This window comes from Lissotriton helveticus, chromosome 7, assembly GCF_964261635.1.
Source record: "Lissotriton helveticus chromosome 7, aLisHel1.1, whole genome shotgun sequence".
NCBI classification, from domain to species: domain Eukaryota; kingdom Metazoa; phylum Chordata; class Amphibia; order Caudata; family Salamandridae; genus Lissotriton; species Lissotriton helveticus.
Window position 1 is genome coordinate 1,198,538,004 of NC_136068.1, and position 17,990 is coordinate 1,198,555,993.

Consider the following 17,990-nt stretch of genomic DNA (forward strand, 5'->3'; position numbering starts at 1 on the left):
CCAGTTGAACGTGTATTGCATTCCAATACAATTTAAATTGGAGAATTCCTATGATTTTCGCGTCTGAATCGCCCTCTTAGCTGTGTCTAAATATTGGCATCTATAAACAGAGCAGCATTAGCTACTCGCGCATAAAATTTGAGAACTTGATGTCTCTTATTTTACTTTCTGTAATCTGCCTCCTCTAGGTCTATGTGCTGCAAGTTTTGTGAGCCGGTAGGTCACTGTAGTCCTTTTTCTGTGTCCTTAGCCTTTAGCAACGTTGAGAGTCTGTAATCCTTTGACGAGTGACCCCGGAACTCAAAGGGGGCTCTTTCCCCAACTCTTCTACGATCATCCTCTCCCTCATAGTACCCTTCACGCTCATTCAACGAAGATTCACTGCCAGAGCACCACATTTATACTTCACATTTCAATGTATCCTACGATAGTGTGGTTCGGTGCTGCTGGTAGGAAACTGCTTCAAGGGCGTGCGTAATTACGTACTTGTCACGTGATCTAGGTGGCGTCTATCCGGTTTTTCCTCAGATGGGAACTGATCGCAAACCATTATGATTGCTAAGCAGCTTCTTGCTGTCTTCGAGAGAGGTACATGATGTGTTGGGTGAATAGAGGGGAGGCTTCAAGTTGTTACAGCTGTGGTCCTTATATACACGCATGTAAGGTGTCGTGCTAATCATGCGTGCTGCTTGTTTACTGTTTGTATTATCCAAAATCGTCTTACAATTTGAGAGCGCCGGTAGGAGTGCGATTGCAGTGGTTTTGGAGGTGTTTGCAGCGGCACTCGTGTCAACTCCGTCTTTACAACTGTGGGTCTTTTGTCGACTGCGAGTGTTGATATTGTATTCGTTGAAAAAGTTCCAAACCAGTTTATTGTTGAAAACTAAAAACATTCCCTATTTTAGAGCCAATTGGTTTCCTGGGTTCACAGCCCCGTTATTATCAAAAACTGCTCTCGGGGCGATCGCAAGCTTTATTACGAATTCTAATTTAAGATGGCTCACATTTTTGCTGTAGATCACGTTTGTAATCTTTCTTGGCTATCGGGAAGAAACGTTATGATCCTCTTTAGGACCCACAGATGAGGATTATGCATCATTATTTGTTAAGTACACGCATACACATTGAATTGTGTAGGTTCTTCTTTATTGTCTGGAGTTTAAGGTAACACGTCCACCTTACCCTCCTAGTCCTCTCCCAGCGTGCCCTACATTCTAATCCCAAAGCTTCAACACAGAATCCCCCGGTTGCCTAGCAATACATAAACACAAGAACATAACACATCCCCGTTCTTATAATAAAATCTAAACTAATACAAAAGAAACTATCCTATTACAACTGGAATTAAAGGACAAGTTAATGTATAAAAGCATATTGGAATACAAAAACATTAAGCATATATTTACCTGGAACTATTGATGTTCTCGTGCTCTAACACCTTCTTGTACATAATCCTTCAACCATTTTGGAAGTCTTCTAGTTCTTTGCACAGCATTTCTATCACACGCCACAGGAATAATAACCTGTTCCGGTATTATCACTTCAGGACCACCATCTGACTGACACACATCACTGCTTGGTTGAGAAGACACATTACACCCCTCATTCACACTGCTTTACACAAACTCCTCAGGATCCATTCACACACAAACTCCATCCTTACCTTCACCATGACAGGCAGAATCAACATCCAACCAATGGAAATCACCAGGAATGTGTGCATGGACTCACCGGGTCCAGGTAACCTAGAAGTTAAAGCAACACCATGCATGTTCCACACTTTACCACTTCTTACTAAAACAGCATTATTCAGAACCTCCACGACTTGCTCTGGCACAAAAAACTGGCTTTACCCCTTTTTAGATCTCGCATACACAGCGCGCATGCGCTGCATAGGAAAAATACCTTTAGCTATCGATTCCCCTTTGCAGACAAAAACGTGCAAGCGTTGCATTGCTTTCAATGGCAACGCGTGCACGTTTGGCGATTCCCTTGCGGGAGCGAGCTTTGACACCATATGTTTGTAATTAACTTGCAAACACATGGTGCCCTTTCTCGCTCCCGCAAGGGAAACAGGCAGGCCCCTTCCTCTCTCCCCTCCCCTGCTGCCGCCTCCTCTCCTCGTAAAACTTGTTTATTTAGAGAGGGAGAGCACCTGCACTTCTCAATAGAATGATAGTACTTGTAAATGGAGAGTACATCGTGCCTCTTTTTCCACCACCTTGCCCTGTCAGTCCATCTGCCACTCAGGATCTTTATCACTGCTTTCTTTCTGTCTTCCAATTTCTCTTTCTCTTTTCTGCCCTGGGTCCAAGTATGGTGATGGTAACAAAATCATGCCCACAACAATTACAGGCAGCATACGCCACTTGAGACCGCTGTACAAATTAAGAACTCAGCGCCAGTCTTTTGTAGACATTTGCCGCTGTGTTTCCTTTCCTAAGTTTCTGACTCGTCTCTGGCCCTCCAGGGCTGTCTGCTGCCTACTGCCTGCAAACGCCGTCCAAAGATAAACAGAGCATCGCGTGCGAACAGCTTGCGGTTGTCATTCACTCTGGAATTCGTCACCTGAATTACAAGGAAGTGAGAGCGACTTATCGAGTAGTGAAAAAAAGTAAACCCAGCAGTGAGATGAGAATCCGTGCACTGTGCAGCTGGGCAATGGTAACTGCCACAGTCCCGTCCCTGGCAGCCCAGGGAAGAAAAGAGGACAGCTGTGCAGAGAGAGCAGCAGGCGCCATTGGAGCACCCTTGGACAAACCCCTTCCTGCTCTCGAGGGCAGGAGCCCCTTTCCAGGATTTCACGTTCATTCATTCTTGTTTTGTTTTTCATTTTGTGAGCGCCATTTTTCATCTTCTGAAGGATACTTTGGGCCTCAGGTTGTTTGCCTTCACTTTGGGTAAGTTTATGCAAGTCCCCTTTGTGTAACTAAAGCGTGAAGATAAGTGCCTCTCAACCAAATTAACATTTTGAGCCTAACAGAATATAAATAGAAAGGATGTGGAATTGCTGGTGTTGTACTCACCTAATTTTGCACATGTTTTTGCACGCCCCCCTTCATGACAGACTAAAGTTTAATTGCTAACTGTATATCACTTGATTTCTTAAAGCACATTGATCGCAGTCACCAGTGTGCGTGTGTGTGTGTTATAAGCATCTTTCATTGCACAAAATGCAGTGGTATAAAAAACAATGTTTCGGAGGGAACTGTGAAACATGGAAAATATTTCAGTTTCTTCTGAAATATACATTCATCATCATAATGACAACCCCCATACTAGGCAGAGCTTTAAAGTTGTCAGTGCCACCAGAAGTATATGGCATGTAGGACCAAACTAGGTGCTATTATTATCTAAATTATGCAGCAAACCCCCAAATTTTGCTGCACATTCTTTTGCAATAAAATATTCCACCATTTGAGCCAGATGTAAAAGGTTTGTGAAATCTGCAAATTATGCTAGTTATGTAGCAAATTAGGTGGCAAATGCAGTTAATCAATAATTGTGCAATAATTACTGTCGCCACAGAATTAAATTAATCTGCTGGCTTGCCCCTTAGTTACTGACACTTTGAAGAACACAGTATTTTAAAGCTCACTACCCCAAAATAAACATGTAATATTAAAAATACATAAATGCCAATGCGTAAGTTGATTCTATATTGTCGTCTTGGTGTTCTAGTAACACTTATTATTATTTGCCTATGATTCTTTTCAAAGGAGTTGAAGTCACACTTCTAAAAGACTAGACAACAAAAATTGACATTCAATACAGATATGCAATTAAGTATGAAAAAGGACAGTGATATGTACTTCCTTTTCAAATACTTCGCTTGGTATTTTGTCTTAAAATATTTTTCTTATTTCTTTTTGAAAGTTTTTTTTAACTTAGTCATTCTCCATACATAAGCAGCATCTGTCTATCTCTAGGCACGTGGCTATGCTTCATGACTAGTGGGGTCAGCCTGGTAGGCCATACTGTAGACACATTGCATATATAGATTATATATTTTGTTACTACTATTCTACAAACAAGCGCTCTTTTACATTAGTTCGTGTCGACCCCATTAATTATTTCACTTATATCACAAGAATCAATTCACTAATGTGAATTGCAAATTTCAAGTAATGGGAAGCTAAACAATATTTATTTCCTATAGGCAGGATACAAGCAAATAATTGGTAGTACGTGCATTGTGGTCCAGGAGCCATTAACAAAGTAGTGCCTGTGGTAAGTGATTCATTTTCTTGTATCATATGTCTTTTGGTTTCAAATACACAGGTAAGCACCAGGAGTCCAGCAAAACTCGGCTTGGACTGACTACTTTGCCAGCCTATAGCTTTTTAAACGGTGTTTGATAAAGTCTGGTGTCAGTCAAGTGCTTACTCTTATTTAAAAAGAAAAAACACTTTAGTCCATAGACGTGTCTCACAAAATGAAACCTTAGCTGATAAAGTGGCCTTCATGTTGTAACCTCACAAGCTACTCATCAGATGAATAAAATAAAGGCGAGGGCATTGCTTATATTCACTGTGAAGCAGGTGTGGCAGTACAGTTTCAACCCCCTTCCCTCCTATAGGTCTGACGGGCGGCAATGTCTGAATGTCTGACGTGCACCTGTTGCTTCTGCTTTCCAGGTTTCCACACAATGATGCCTCCGGGAAAGTGCATGTACAAAAAATGCATTGGCACAGCTAATGGGTCTCGCCTTTGCGACCTTATAAGTATTTAGTTATGCAGTACAATTTCCTTGGTGCAACAACATCAACTGTTGCATGGCTAAACACTTATAAGGTCCCAAAGGCGAGACCTATTGGCTAGGCCAATGCTTGTTAACCATGACAGGCTTCTTTATGCAAACCTAATTTCCAACATCAATATTGATAGGTTTGGCTCCCCGTTTATCATCACAATAATTCCTGACCCTGGCATGGCGTTCCATTAACTTGTTACAACGGAAGGCCAAGACCAAGGACACAAACTTTAATGACATAACCAGACAGGGTTGTACTTTGATCTGGGTTTACGTCCTCTCATTATCACAAAACGCAAAAGACCAGAACAATCACTTTTAGTCACTCTATACGTCCAAACAGCCTTGTGTACCTGTGTCACCCAATTAAGCCTGCAATTACATGCCGATTGTATAACTCCTTTGATTACTCGATTGAACCTCTCCACTGCATAGATTGTATAATGCAGTAGTCTTATGAATGATGCCAACCTTCATAAAGTACTCCTTAGCTGCATTTGATACGAATTCTCCAGCATGGGGGTGTGTGTAAGGTTTGTGAAGTTTTATCAGCAGTGGAACAATTCCTACAATTCCTCACGTACCTTTCCACTTCTGCATCAACCCCGGGCCACCAGAATCAATCAATTAGGCATTTATTAAGCGCACCTACTCACCCGTAAGGGTCTCAAGGTGCTGAGGGTGGGGGTTGCAGGCTCCCGTCCATCAAGGAGGGGGTCAGTCGGGTCCTTTGGGGTGAGTGGAATTTGAGTCGGCTGTTCAGGTATGCTGGTCCGGTGTCGTGGAGGGCCTTGTGTGCGTGGGTGGGCATCTTGAAAGTACTCTTACCTCGATGGGGATTCAGTGAAGTGTGCGCAGGTGCTGGGAGATGTGGCAGTGTTTTGGCAGGTTGAGGACCTGTCTTGCGGCCGGGTTCTGAATGTTCTGTAGCTTGTGGGTGAGGTTTCTGTTTATTCTGGTGTAGAGTGCGTTGCAGAGTCTGCTGGTGACCAGGGCATGAGTGACGGTCTTTCTGTGTTCGAGGGGGATCCATTTGAAGGTCTTTCGCGGGAGGTGTAGGGTGTGGAAGCAGGAGGACGAGACAGAGTTGATCTGGCGGTCCATTTTGAGCTCGGAGTCCAGGATGATTCCCAGGTTGCGTGCGTGGTCCGTGGGGGTGGGCGGGCTTCTGAAGGCGGGGGGCCACCAGGTCTCGTTCCAGGCATCTGGGTTCGGGCCCATGATGAGTACTTCTGTTTTGTTGGTATTTAGTTGTACGGTGTTGGATCTAGCCCTGATCTCTTGACTGGGTGAGAGTACTCTGCTTAATTCAGAGACTCTGTCCATCACCACCCCTTGTTGTAAATAATTTTGTCCACCCTAAGCGTGGAAGGGTATACTCAGATGTGAGTCCCTTGCTCATTGCACCATCAGGATTCAAGCAAGCCGGGCTGAAGACGCCTGAAATGGCAGAAACCGGTCCCCGGAAGCTTGTTTCCTTCCCAGTGTAAGAATTGGCTTTTGTAGTCTGGTCTGCCCTGTTCCCATGATGCACTGGGCCAGGGACAGACTAATTTGCATACAGCCAGGTTCTGAAACTGGGATGGTGCAATGAGCTAAAAAACGGTGTTGGATCTAGCCCTGATCTCTTGACTGGGTGAGAGTACTCTGCTTAATTCAGAGACTCTGTCCATCACCACCCCTTGTTGTAAATAATTTTGTCCACCCTAAGCGTGGAAGGGTATACTCAGATGTGAGTCCCTTGCTCATTGCACCATCAGGATTCAAGCAAGCCGGGCCGAAGACGCCTGAAATGGCAGAAACCGGTCCCCGGAAGCTTGTTTCCTTCCCAGTGTAAGAATTGGCTTTTGTAGTCTGGTCTGCCCTGTTCCCATGATGCACTGGGCCAGGGACAGACTAATTTGCATACAGCCAGGTTCTGAAACTGGGATGGTGCAATGAGCTAAAAAACGGTGTTGGATCTAGCCCTGATCTCTTGACTGGGTGAGAGTACTCTGCTTAATTCAGAGACTCTGTCCATCACCACCCCTTGTTGTAAATAATTTTGTCCACCCTAAGCGTGGAAGGGTATACTCAGATGTGAGTCCCTTGCTCATTGCACCATCAGGATTCAAGCAAGCCGGGCCGAAGACGCCTGAAATGGCAGAAACTGGTCCCCGGAAGCTTGTTTCCTTCCCAGTGTAAGAATTGGCTTTTGTAGTCTGGTCTGCCCTGTTCCCATGATGCACTGGGCCAGGGACAGACTAATTTGCATACAGCCAGGTTCTGAAACTGGGATGGTGCAATGAGCTAAAAAACGGTGTTGGATCTAGCCCTGATCTCTTGACTGGGTGAGAGTACTCTGCTTAAATCAGAGACTCTGTCCATCACCACCCCTTGTTGTAAATAAGGTATTTAGTTGTAGGCATCTGTTTTTCATCCATTTGGTGACGGCTTCCATTCCTTCTCAAAAGTTGTGTCTGGCGGTGTTGGTTTTGTTGGGCGTCGTCTGCGTATGACACAATGTTGAGTCCGTAGGTTGTGACAATGGGGGCGAGCGGCGCCATGTAGACGTTGAAGAGCGTCGGACTGAGGGAGGACCCCTGAGGGACTCCGCAGGTGGTGGGTGTAGGGTCCGAGAGGAAAAAGAGAAGTCTGACACGCTGCGTTCTGCTGGAGAGGATGGACCTGATCCAGTCGAGGACCTAGTCCTGGATCCCTGCGTCGTGAAGTCTGCATATTAGGGTGCGGTAGGAGACTGTGTCGAACGCCGCTGAGAGGTTGAGGAGGATGAGTGCTACTGTTTCTCCTCTGTCAAGTAGGGTGCGGATGTCGTCTGTTACGGCGAGGAGGGCGGTTTACGTACTGTGGTTTTTCCTAAAGCCAGATCAGACAAATCTCTTACAACATTCTTGGTTCTTACAATCCCAAAATGACCATCATGACACAATTGAATAATGACTTTTTGTAACCCAACTGGCGGTACAATTCTCTCACCTCTAAAAATTATGTCATTCTCAATACTCAATTTTGATCTGACTTCCCAGAAGGGTCTCAACTTCTCATTGCACTTTGACAGTCATCCAATTATTTTGAATACATTCAGTGACTTGTTTAAGTACATCATCTTTCCCACACTCAAGTAACCATTCTTCTTTACTCACCGCACAGCCACCATCATGTACAAATGCCACTTGAAAATTGTCACAAACATCCTCTTCACAGTCCTCTAATTTAAGTGGCATTCTGGACAAGCAATCTGAAAGTACATTGTCCTTACCAGGTAGATACACAACTTTATGGATGAACTCTTGCATCTGCATAGACATTCCAGCAATTCATGCAGATGCATTCACAGCACTTACGGTTGTTAGCAGTTTAACACGAGGTTTATGGTCGCAAAAAATAGTGACAGGCTTTCCCCACACAAAGGCTCAAAATGATTCAAGGCCCAAGCACAGGTTAAAGCCTCCCTTTCTATTGCGGAATACCTCCCTTCAGTTGGTGTCAAAGCACTTGATGCAAAGGACACAATTAGGTCTTTACCACTGTTATTTTTTTTTGCGATAGTACGGCTCCAAGTCCTTTTCCGTTTGCATCAGTGGCGCCTGAACTTTGTCAATGGTCATAGTGAGGAAAAGAAACTCCTCTTGACATGATTTTTACCATTCAAACTGTACTCTATTTTTTAACAACTGCCTCATATTGAAACAACTAGTAGCAAAATTGGGTATAAATTTAGAACAATATTTAACAAGTCCAAAAAATGACCTTAATTCATCTTTGTTGCTAGGGGTAGGAGCTTCTTTGATGGCATTCACCAAAGCTGCTTTAGGTTTTACTCCATCAATTCCAATTTCATGTCCTAAATATGAAACTTTTTCTTCAGCAAATTTACATTTAGATAATTTGACAGTAAGGCCATTGTCCCTTAAAATACAGATAACTTCCTTAAGTCTGCAATGATAACTTTATTTGTTCTCCCCAAACACAAGGATATCATCCTGAGAAAATCTGGTACCCTCAATTTTGCTAAATAATTTAAACATCAATCTCTGAAAGACTGCAGCGGCGGACGCCAGTCTGAATAGCATCCTTTTAAACTGAAAACAGCCAACAGGTGTAATAAAAGCTGTTAGTTTCTTGGAATCAGATGTTAAGGAAATTTGGTGATACGCCGCTGACAAATCAATTGTGGAGAAAACTTTTGCACCCTTAATGCTACTCACCATGTAATTTATTTTGGGCAGGGGAAAACAATCAATTACAATGTTCTCATTTAAATGGCGTAAATCAACCCACAGATGGATTTTTCCATTACTCCGTCGTGCGACAACTAAAGGAGAAACCCATTCTGAACCGTCAATGGGTTGAATGACATCAGCTGCTACTAATTTGTTCAGTTCATTTGACACTTCCTCCCTGAGCATGATAGGAATGTTCCTAACCTTATGGATCCTAGGAATTGCATTCTCCTTTAGAACTACGCGGTGCTCAATATCTTTTAATTTTCCCAGAATCTTACTGAAAATTTCAGGAAATAATGGGGATGCGCTATTTTAAAAGTCGTTATCTGTTGCAACCAGAGGGTTTCCTCTCGTCACGTGCCCATGTCGCAGGTGGAGCAGCCAATCGCACGCAAGAAGACCAGAGGCAGCGGCTCACGACCGCCACTCTTGGGAGGGAGGGCGAGGGGTGGGAGAAACGTAGACCAGAATTGTTTTGAGTGTGAAAAAGGCCGCTTTATTAGGAAACAGGTGCACATTACAATTATAAAACCTTGGCAACGCCTTACAAAACTATCTCTCACTAAATAAATTATTAACTACAAAACCCCGCCCCCCATCCCCTCCCCTAAAATTCTTTAACCCCTCCCCCACAATACAGCATTACAACATTACAACAACATTATAAACATAACATCATCAATAAACATTACGTCATTAATTCAATCATTACGTCATCATTTAACCCCTTATTCATCAAAACCCCAATCACATATTGAAAGCCAGGCCCTCTTTAACCATAAACCCTGCCTGACCCTTCACTCCTGCCAATACCCCCCAAAACCTGAACGGTCAAACAATGACCAACTTCCCCTGAACCTGTCAATCAAAGAATCAATCCAATACTCATCAAACAATCTACCATAAACAGCACCGGGGCAACCAAAAACCCCGCCAGCACCTGTTCCTAGCGACAATACAAATCACAAGAAAACCCCCCTGCACACCTATATCTAAGAAAACAGCCTTTAAAATTATCAATAAAGGAGAGAAAAAATTCTAACGAAACAAAAATTCGGAGGAAGAAAAACCCAGGAGATGAAGGATAATAATAATAAATGGGAGGGAGGGGGGGACAAAAAACGCTAACAGCCCTCCTAGCCACCAGGTCACCAAACCTAAAATGGTGGCTAGGGGGCGGGGACAGGGAAATTTATAATTGGGCTGGCCAGTCCTACTAGGCCAGCCCAAATCCAGAACATTCTGGCACCTACGAAATGCAAAACCCCTCGTGACCCTCCCAAACAGCCCGGGGGAGGAGACCTCCCTTCGGTCAGCTCCCTCCCCCAAGCCCCCCTTGGGAGGGAGGGCGAGGGGTGGGAGAAACGTAGACCAGAATTGTTTTGAGTGTGAAAAAGGCCGCTTTATTAGGAAACAGGTGCACATTACAATTATAAAACCTTGGCAACGCCTTACAAAACTATCTCTCACTAAATAAATAATTAACTACAAAACCCCGCCCCCCACCCCCTCCCCTAAAATTCTTTGACCCCTCCCCCACCCACAATACAGCATTACAACATTACAACAACATTATAAACATAACATCATCAATAAACATTACGTCATTAATTCAATCATTACGTCATCATTTAACCCCTTATTCATCAAAACCCCAATCACATATTGAAAGCCAGGCCCTCTTTAACCATAAACCCTGCCTGACCCTTCACTCCTGCCAATACCCCCCAAAACCTGAACGGTCAAACAATGACCAACTTCCCCTGAACCTGTCAATCAAAGAATCAATCCAATACTCATCAAACAATCTACCATAAACAGCACCGGGGCAACCAAAAACCCCGCCACCCAGAAAGGTAGGAGGGGGAGAGAAACTACCCACCTCCCTTTCTGCCCCCCCCCACCGAAAAACGAAAAACAGAACCGAACCAACCTTAACGGTGCATAGCTAGCGAACGCGCCAAAACCTCACGTAATTCCAACAAGTAGAGGTCCATACCCACTCTGGACAGGTGAACACCATCATCTCTGAAGAATTCCACAGTCTCAAACTTAATTTCCCTATGGGAAATCCTGCTAAAACCAAGACCACGGCAGCAGCGCGAAACCTCTGAGTTTACTTTCTTCCTAGCCCTGTCAACCGCCTTGGGGTTGACCGCTCCTCTCCAGATCCTACGCGGTATTAATTCAGTCCAATAGACATGGCACCCAGCCCAAAGCTCTTTGATAAGGCCCAAATCCTTCTTAATAGCTCGAAGTAACACCACACCTTTGGTAGCACAAAGATCATTTTCCCCCAGATGGATGACCAGAATATCAGGACACAGCCCACCCACCATATTGTTGTTGAGACAAGGGATTAACTCTCTCCAGAGCATCCCACCTTTCCCCTTCCAAACCACATTGAACATACTAGCGTTAAAACCCAGAAGTTCTCCAAAGTAACTCTGTGCTGCCTGGACTCGGGCCCACTTCACGAAGGAATGCCCAACTATCCAGACCGTCACCACCGGAGAACGAGGCCCAGCAACAGAACCTATAAAAGAAAACAGAGTTAGAGCTCATGGGAAGGAAGATGACGCATGCGCCTCCTCCGCTTGACTTCTCACGTAGCGCTGAAAGCAGTTTGAAGACCAACGCCCCAGCCTCATGATATCCCTTTGAGTCCAACCTCTGTTAAAAGCTTCAGTCGCAGCCCCAATCCGGAAGGAATGTGTCCCATATAAGCTCCCATCTAAACCCAGGTGTTCCAAAGCTTTGCGCAGAACCATGCGTAATTGGTATGCTGTAACCAGGGTGCCATCAATATGCTGAAAGACGAGTGCATCATCACCACCCCCGCACAAAGAACGCCAGCGCCGCGCCAGCAGCAAAGGGCAAGTAATCCTAGGAGCACGCGCTTGCAACCACACACCCTTCCCTTTCTTAGTCTGATCAGTTTTAGAGCTGGCTAACCAGATGTGCACCCCCTCATCAGAACAGAAAACATCCCGCCAAAATAGGCCACACTTGCATTTCAAACCCAACAACTCCGAAACCCTAAAAGCTCCAAAAAACATGAAGGCCATTAACATGGAAAATAAACATGACTCAAAGTCATCTGAACAAACCTCGGGGAGAACAGTTATCAATCGAGCCAGGATCTGCCAAGATAAAGGAGCCCTAAGTCTACTGGTGTGCCCTTGTTCTCTGGCCCAACCCTCAAGCATTCTCCTGCCGATCTCCCCTGCCGACGGAGGATAACCCCATAACAACTTGCCCATAAATGCTATCCCCGCTAATTTACCGGCGATAGTCACCTTAGTAAGCCCTTTGTCCATGAGATGCAAAATGAAATTCACAACATCCTCTGAACGACGCCAAACCTCCTCACGCCTACAAGCGCCAGACTCCAGAAATTCCCTCCAGGCCAGAGAATAAGCAGAACGCGTAGACACAGACAAAGAACCTACCACCAGTTGTAAGACCCGACGTTGCCTACGTGCCACAGATGAATCGGCATCGGGGTCGGTGCTGGGTCTGCCTCCCTCGCCAGTCCACGGAATCTGCCCCACTGTGAACGAGACAGAGCATCCGCAATGTCATTGTCCACCCCAGGAATGTGCAAAGCACGAAAGTGAATGTCGTGTTTCAAACAACCCAGCACAAACACTCTCATGAGCTTCAAGACCTGTTCGTCCCTGGCAGACTGTCGATTAACAATTTGCACCACAGCCATGTTGTCCACACGAAAAAGCACTTTCTTATGTGCCAAGACCTCCCCCCACAGTGTCAAAGCCACCAGCAAAGGAAAAAGCTCCAAAAAGGTAATGCTACGACCACCATTCAACCACTCATCCGGCCAACGTTCCGCACACCATCTTCCATTCCAGTACAGACCAAAACCATCACTGCCAGCTGCATCCGAAAACATTTGCACATCCCATTGGAATTCAACGTCCCTAAGCAAAGGAACACCATTAAAGGAAGAGAGAAAAAATTTCCACATTCTCAAATCCTCCTTGACTCCAGCAGACAATCGAACCCTATGGTGAGGCAAATGTTGACCAGCAAGAGCCCTGCCTAATCTACGACAAAAGGTCCTTCCTGCTCTCACGACCCTACAAGCAAAGTTGAGATGGCCTAGTAACACCTGAACATCTTTCACCAACACTTTCCGTTTTGCTAACATAGTGTCCAGCAAATCCAGCATCTTCACTTTCTTATCCTCAGGCAAGCGAGCCCGCATTGCCACAGAATCAAGTTCAATCCCCAAAAAGGACAAGACTGTGTCAGGACCTATAGTTTTCTCGGGAGCCAAAGGAACTCCCAGATCCTCCATGAGCCCTTGGAAAGTGTCCAGAGCAGACTGGCACTCCGCGGAGCCCGGGGACCCGACAAAGAAAAAGTCATCCAGGTAGTGCGTTACCAGTGAGTGACCAGACTGATGAGTAAAGTACCATTGTAGAAAAGTACTGAAGCACTCGAAAAGAGAACAAGATATAGAGCAGCCCATCGGCAAAGCCTTGTCCACATACCATTTTCCTGAAAAATGGATACCCAGAAGACACCAGTCTTCCGGATGGACAGGCAGCAGCCGGAAAGCAGACTTTATATCACACTTGGCCATCTCAGCAGCTGCGCCCGCGGTCACAACAAGTGACATGGCCACGTCAACTGAAGAATAAGAGACCGAAACAGCATCTGGATCAATAAAATCATTGACCGACGACCCTTCCGGCCATGATAAGTGTTGTATAAGCCTGAACTGTCCCGGATCTTTCTTCGGGACCACTCCAATAGGTGATATTATTAAATTAAGGATCGGCCAATCGTGAAAAGGGCCAGCCATCCTCCCTTCCTGCACTTCCTTATTCAACTTGTCTTGTACCACTGTGCCATGCTCAGATGCAGATTTCAGATTAGCAGACCATCTTCTTTGTCTAGGACCCGTGTAACCTAACTTGAAACCAAATTCAAAACCATCCAACAATGTTTGTTTCGCAGCTGCATTATCATAGTCATGAAGTGCAAGGCGCAACTTCTCCAACTTAACCGGTGTATGAGCCCTTGGACCCAGAACCCCGATTACCTCTGAATCCCCTACCTCCTGCAGAATGTTGGGACGTCCCCGAACCCCCTGCACCTGACTGAGTCCCCTGATGATCCCCTGCTGGCTTGTTCTCCCAGCATCTAGACAAGGGGTGTCGCTTACCACAACCTGAGCACTCGTGCCTGAATTTACAATATTCCCTAGTACAGAAGCCTTTATTAAACTCTAAGCACGTGCCGACTGCAGGCTGTGTAGTTGAGCTACTGCCCACCCCTCCCCTGGTGGGCTTGCCCTGAAAGGGCCGGTATATTATGGGGAGACCACTGGCAGTAAAAATCGTCTTACTCCCCGAAGCCGACCCCATAGTGTGCTGCCATAAATCTGTGTCCAGTTCCCCCCACTTGGCCTCCGGATCCCAAGCCATCCTGGCCCTGAACTCCTCATCATATTGGGACCAAGCAAACCCCCCCCCAGTAAGCTGCGCCTTACGAATAACATCCATGTATTTAAAAAGGGACATGCTGCACTCTGGGAATTTCTCACAATACACGCTTGCATATATAAGGAAAGCAGCTGTCCAATTCTCAATGGTCAGGGGAACTCTAGGCCGTTTTGCCAACTCAAATTCTTCCTCCTTGGACCCTTCCTTGGATCGTACTTCTCTGTGTAGTAACTTAAGTATTTCCACATATTCACCCTTCCAAATTCTTTCCTTTGTACTCAACATTAAATGTGCCCCCAAAGGCTTCGTGACTCCCATATAGGGCAATTTTTTGATTTTCAATTCTTTGCTGGCCACAGGCTCTTTAGCAATACCTGAGGCCTCTGTACCAGTACCACTTTCAACTTTACCTGCAGTGTCCAGTACTTCATCCGTGCCCACAGCAGTGTCTTTCACATAACGTCCCTTTACCAACCGCCCCTCACCCACCCCAACAGCCTCAGTCCCACCTGTGCCCACAGACACCATAAGTGGTTTGGCCTGTGTAGCGATCTGCTCACCTGGCAACAAAGAGACCACTCTCCCCGGCTCCGCCTGTGATGCCGAAACCACTGTGTCACGTCTTGGAGGCGCCCTGACTGACGGGCCGCGGTCTCGTCTCTCCTTGACTTGCGTTTGCACCACTGGAGCCTGAAAAACACTTTCAACAACATGAGAGGGCACCCCCCTTTCCACGTCCCTCAACTCTCCCTCTTCGGGACTATCGTCATCGTAATCCAGAACCACTGAATCAGGTTCATCTGGAAACATAACACCATGGGTCTTACCGAACCCAACATCAGCAATATTACATGTTAAATTTTTTGCAGAAATTCCATGAGGGGGAGCAGACTGTACAAGCCCGTACCTCCCCTGGCGCTGACTCTGCGGCTCCATAGCCGCCGGTAAGGTAGGACACCTATACCTGCTACTCGATGGGGCCAGCGGGGTCACGCCGGACCCTCGTGTGCTGGCCGCGGCGGGTTCCCTCGGTGGAACAGAGAGGGCCGCGCTAGGCATTCTCCTCGCTTCCCCTTGGCGAAAGTGGACTGGACCGCGCCCTGCCAAGTCTGGACCTCCGCACCTTTCCCTGTCCTGAAAAGAAAAGGTTTGGACTGGTGTGCTAGTGTTCCTAAAATCTACATTCAAACCAGACTCTGTCCCCCGCCAATTACCATCCACATTCAACATCTGACCCCTATCCAAAGAACGTCCTCGAACACTAGATCTCAAAGGCACCTCCCTAACCGGAGAGCCACCTATCACCTCTTCATCCTCACTGTAATCTAAATTATCCATCGCTACTGCAGAAGAAGAAGTCTGAATAGGAGCCCTTGTACGCCACTCGTGGCCCGCACCATCTTTCTGTGGAAAAGTAAATTTTGCCATGTTCTGTGTCCCTACGTGTCCCCCATCTTATGCTATGTGTGCATGATTAATATGCATATGTATCCCCCATGTTCGATTAAAGACGCAATTACAGTTGTGTCCATCTCTAGTATGCCAGTTCCCAGTTCTCGTGAAAGCTACGAGTATCAGGCCTATGTAAAGTTACGTCGCCACGTTTCCCAGTGTGCACGTTATTTCATTGTAAAGTCCCCGTTTCTAGGCCTCAAAAGGGCCCGGACACCAGATTCAGCTCCTGTCTCCTGAACCCTCGCTGAGGAGCGATACAGCCCCCACCTGTATCCTCGACCCTTCACTTACTTCCTGCCTCACAGTGCCCGGCTCGGCCTGGCTCTGCCTCCGAGTCTGCCAAGAGTATGTTATGATTCTAGTTATCAGTCCAGCCCTCCTTCTCTGCATTCCTAAGCTACTGAATCGCATCAATAGTTTCCGTCATCGTCTAGCCTTTACGTCTCCATGTAAGAGAAATACTGCATTTAATGGTCATTTAATATTCTTCATCACGCACTACATGTAGAATAATGCATGCTCCAGTCTTAGAGTCTGTTAGCCTCTCCCCTCCTGACTTTTAGTTTATATCAACATGTTCTCTAAACATCAGATACTAGATAGTGTTTAGGCACATGTCGCCCTGACTCTCCAGACTTCAGTCTCTGCTCCTAGCACAGAGTTCATAGCCCCCAGCTTCTCCTAGTAACACGTCATTGTCAGTTTGCGCGCACCATTAGGTTAGAGGTCCCGGCTCCTTAGGTAGCCCCCTCCATGTTTCCGCCCCATTTATGACATATTCTGTTACGTTTACATCACATGTCTATGTACACGCCTCTTGTTACACCCACTTTCACCCTTATCTTTCGCGACTGCTATTTGACCACACCCACTGCTCCGCCTACTGTATTCATTGTAATGCAACTGTTTTAGTATATATGCTTGTGTACTGTTATTAAATGTTAGCGCGCTCATCCCAGATCCAGCCCCGGCAGCTGCCGGGCCACACCAGTCCAATCCTGCCCCCCTGCCGGGCCCTGCCATCCTATTCCTATGCAGGTTGTCCTGTTCCTGTCCTTTATGCTGTATTAAACCTGCAAACTCCTACTACCTCGAATCTTGACTCTTATTTATTGAGCTATCTGTTATTACTATGTCCAGTAAAACCTAGATCCGGTATTATTTATTTATATACCACATTTCTGACAACTCCGCTGCGCAAGACCTGCCGCACCAAAATGCTCCCACCCTGGGGAACCACACATAAAATATGGGCCTCTGGTATCACCAGTCAAGAGTGGAACTGTACCCCTGGGCCCTTGTACCAACCCACCACTCACAGGGCCAAAACCCCTACCATGCTCCAACATCGTGCCCCGGGAGCCCACACCCCCCACGCTCAGTGCACCAGGTGTGCAAGGCCCTCCAGTATTAAATACCACTGAAGAACTAAGAACTGTTGACCCTGCACCAACAGCATATCGTGGGACACTATTGTCAGGATGAAAGGATACGTGGCCCCCCATTGATACACTCCTGCCGTCTCTCTGAAGACTGTCATCCACTCCCAGAAAAGCAGAAGACCCAAAACCCCTTGAACGTGGAGCCTCCTGCCCCAAAGCCACTCCAGAAAGAGAACCCCCTTCGCCCATTTGGGCCCATTCTCCCTCACCCCTAGAACCCACCCCAACAGACAGAACATCCCCCACTGAAGAACCAGGCGTGGAAAACAACAAAGGGCTACCCACATTGCCCCCAACGTCCACCACACCAATATCTGCATCCTGCCCAGAAACTGCCTGACCAGAAGAAGTTGCCAAGCCCCCTGTGCCCAACTCAACTTGAGGACCCACTATGCTCAAATCCCTCCTCTTCCCTGCCTGTCCTTCATAAGCAATATGCCTGGAAGGGGTTAAAAACATACGAGGAGCCATCTCAGGCACAAACTGCGACTCCTCGACAACCCACTCCACGTCATGGACACCGGGCACAACCCGCTCCTGACCTGCCCCTTGAACAACAAATTGGACAGAGCCTCTGCGCGCACCACGCGCAGAGATTACCTCTTCAGAATGTACGCGCCGCTCGACCAAAGGGTCAGAA

At 46.4% G+C, this 17,990-nt stretch overlaps 1 protein-coding gene across 2 annotated transcripts in view; it reads left to right on the forward strand.

The window, feature by feature from the left end:
- Positions 1-335: 335 nt before the first annotated feature.
- The window catches only part of TEFM (transcription elongation factor, mitochondrial), a 174,635-nt gene continuing 156,980 nt past the window's right edge, over positions 336-17,990 (forward strand). The window contains exons 1-2 of one of the 2 annotated variants that reach the window (XM_078654386.1): positions 337-588; positions 4,160-4,230. Coding sequence is in view for 1 of the 2 variants with exons in the window: in XM_078654385.1 (XP_078510511.1) it covers positions 552-588 (37 nt within the window). In the remaining variant the exon portion in view is untranslated. Of the gene's footprint in view, positions 589-4,159; positions 4,231-17,990 lie in introns of both variants that reach the window. The other variant, XM_078654385.1, reaches the window with a different exon arrangement.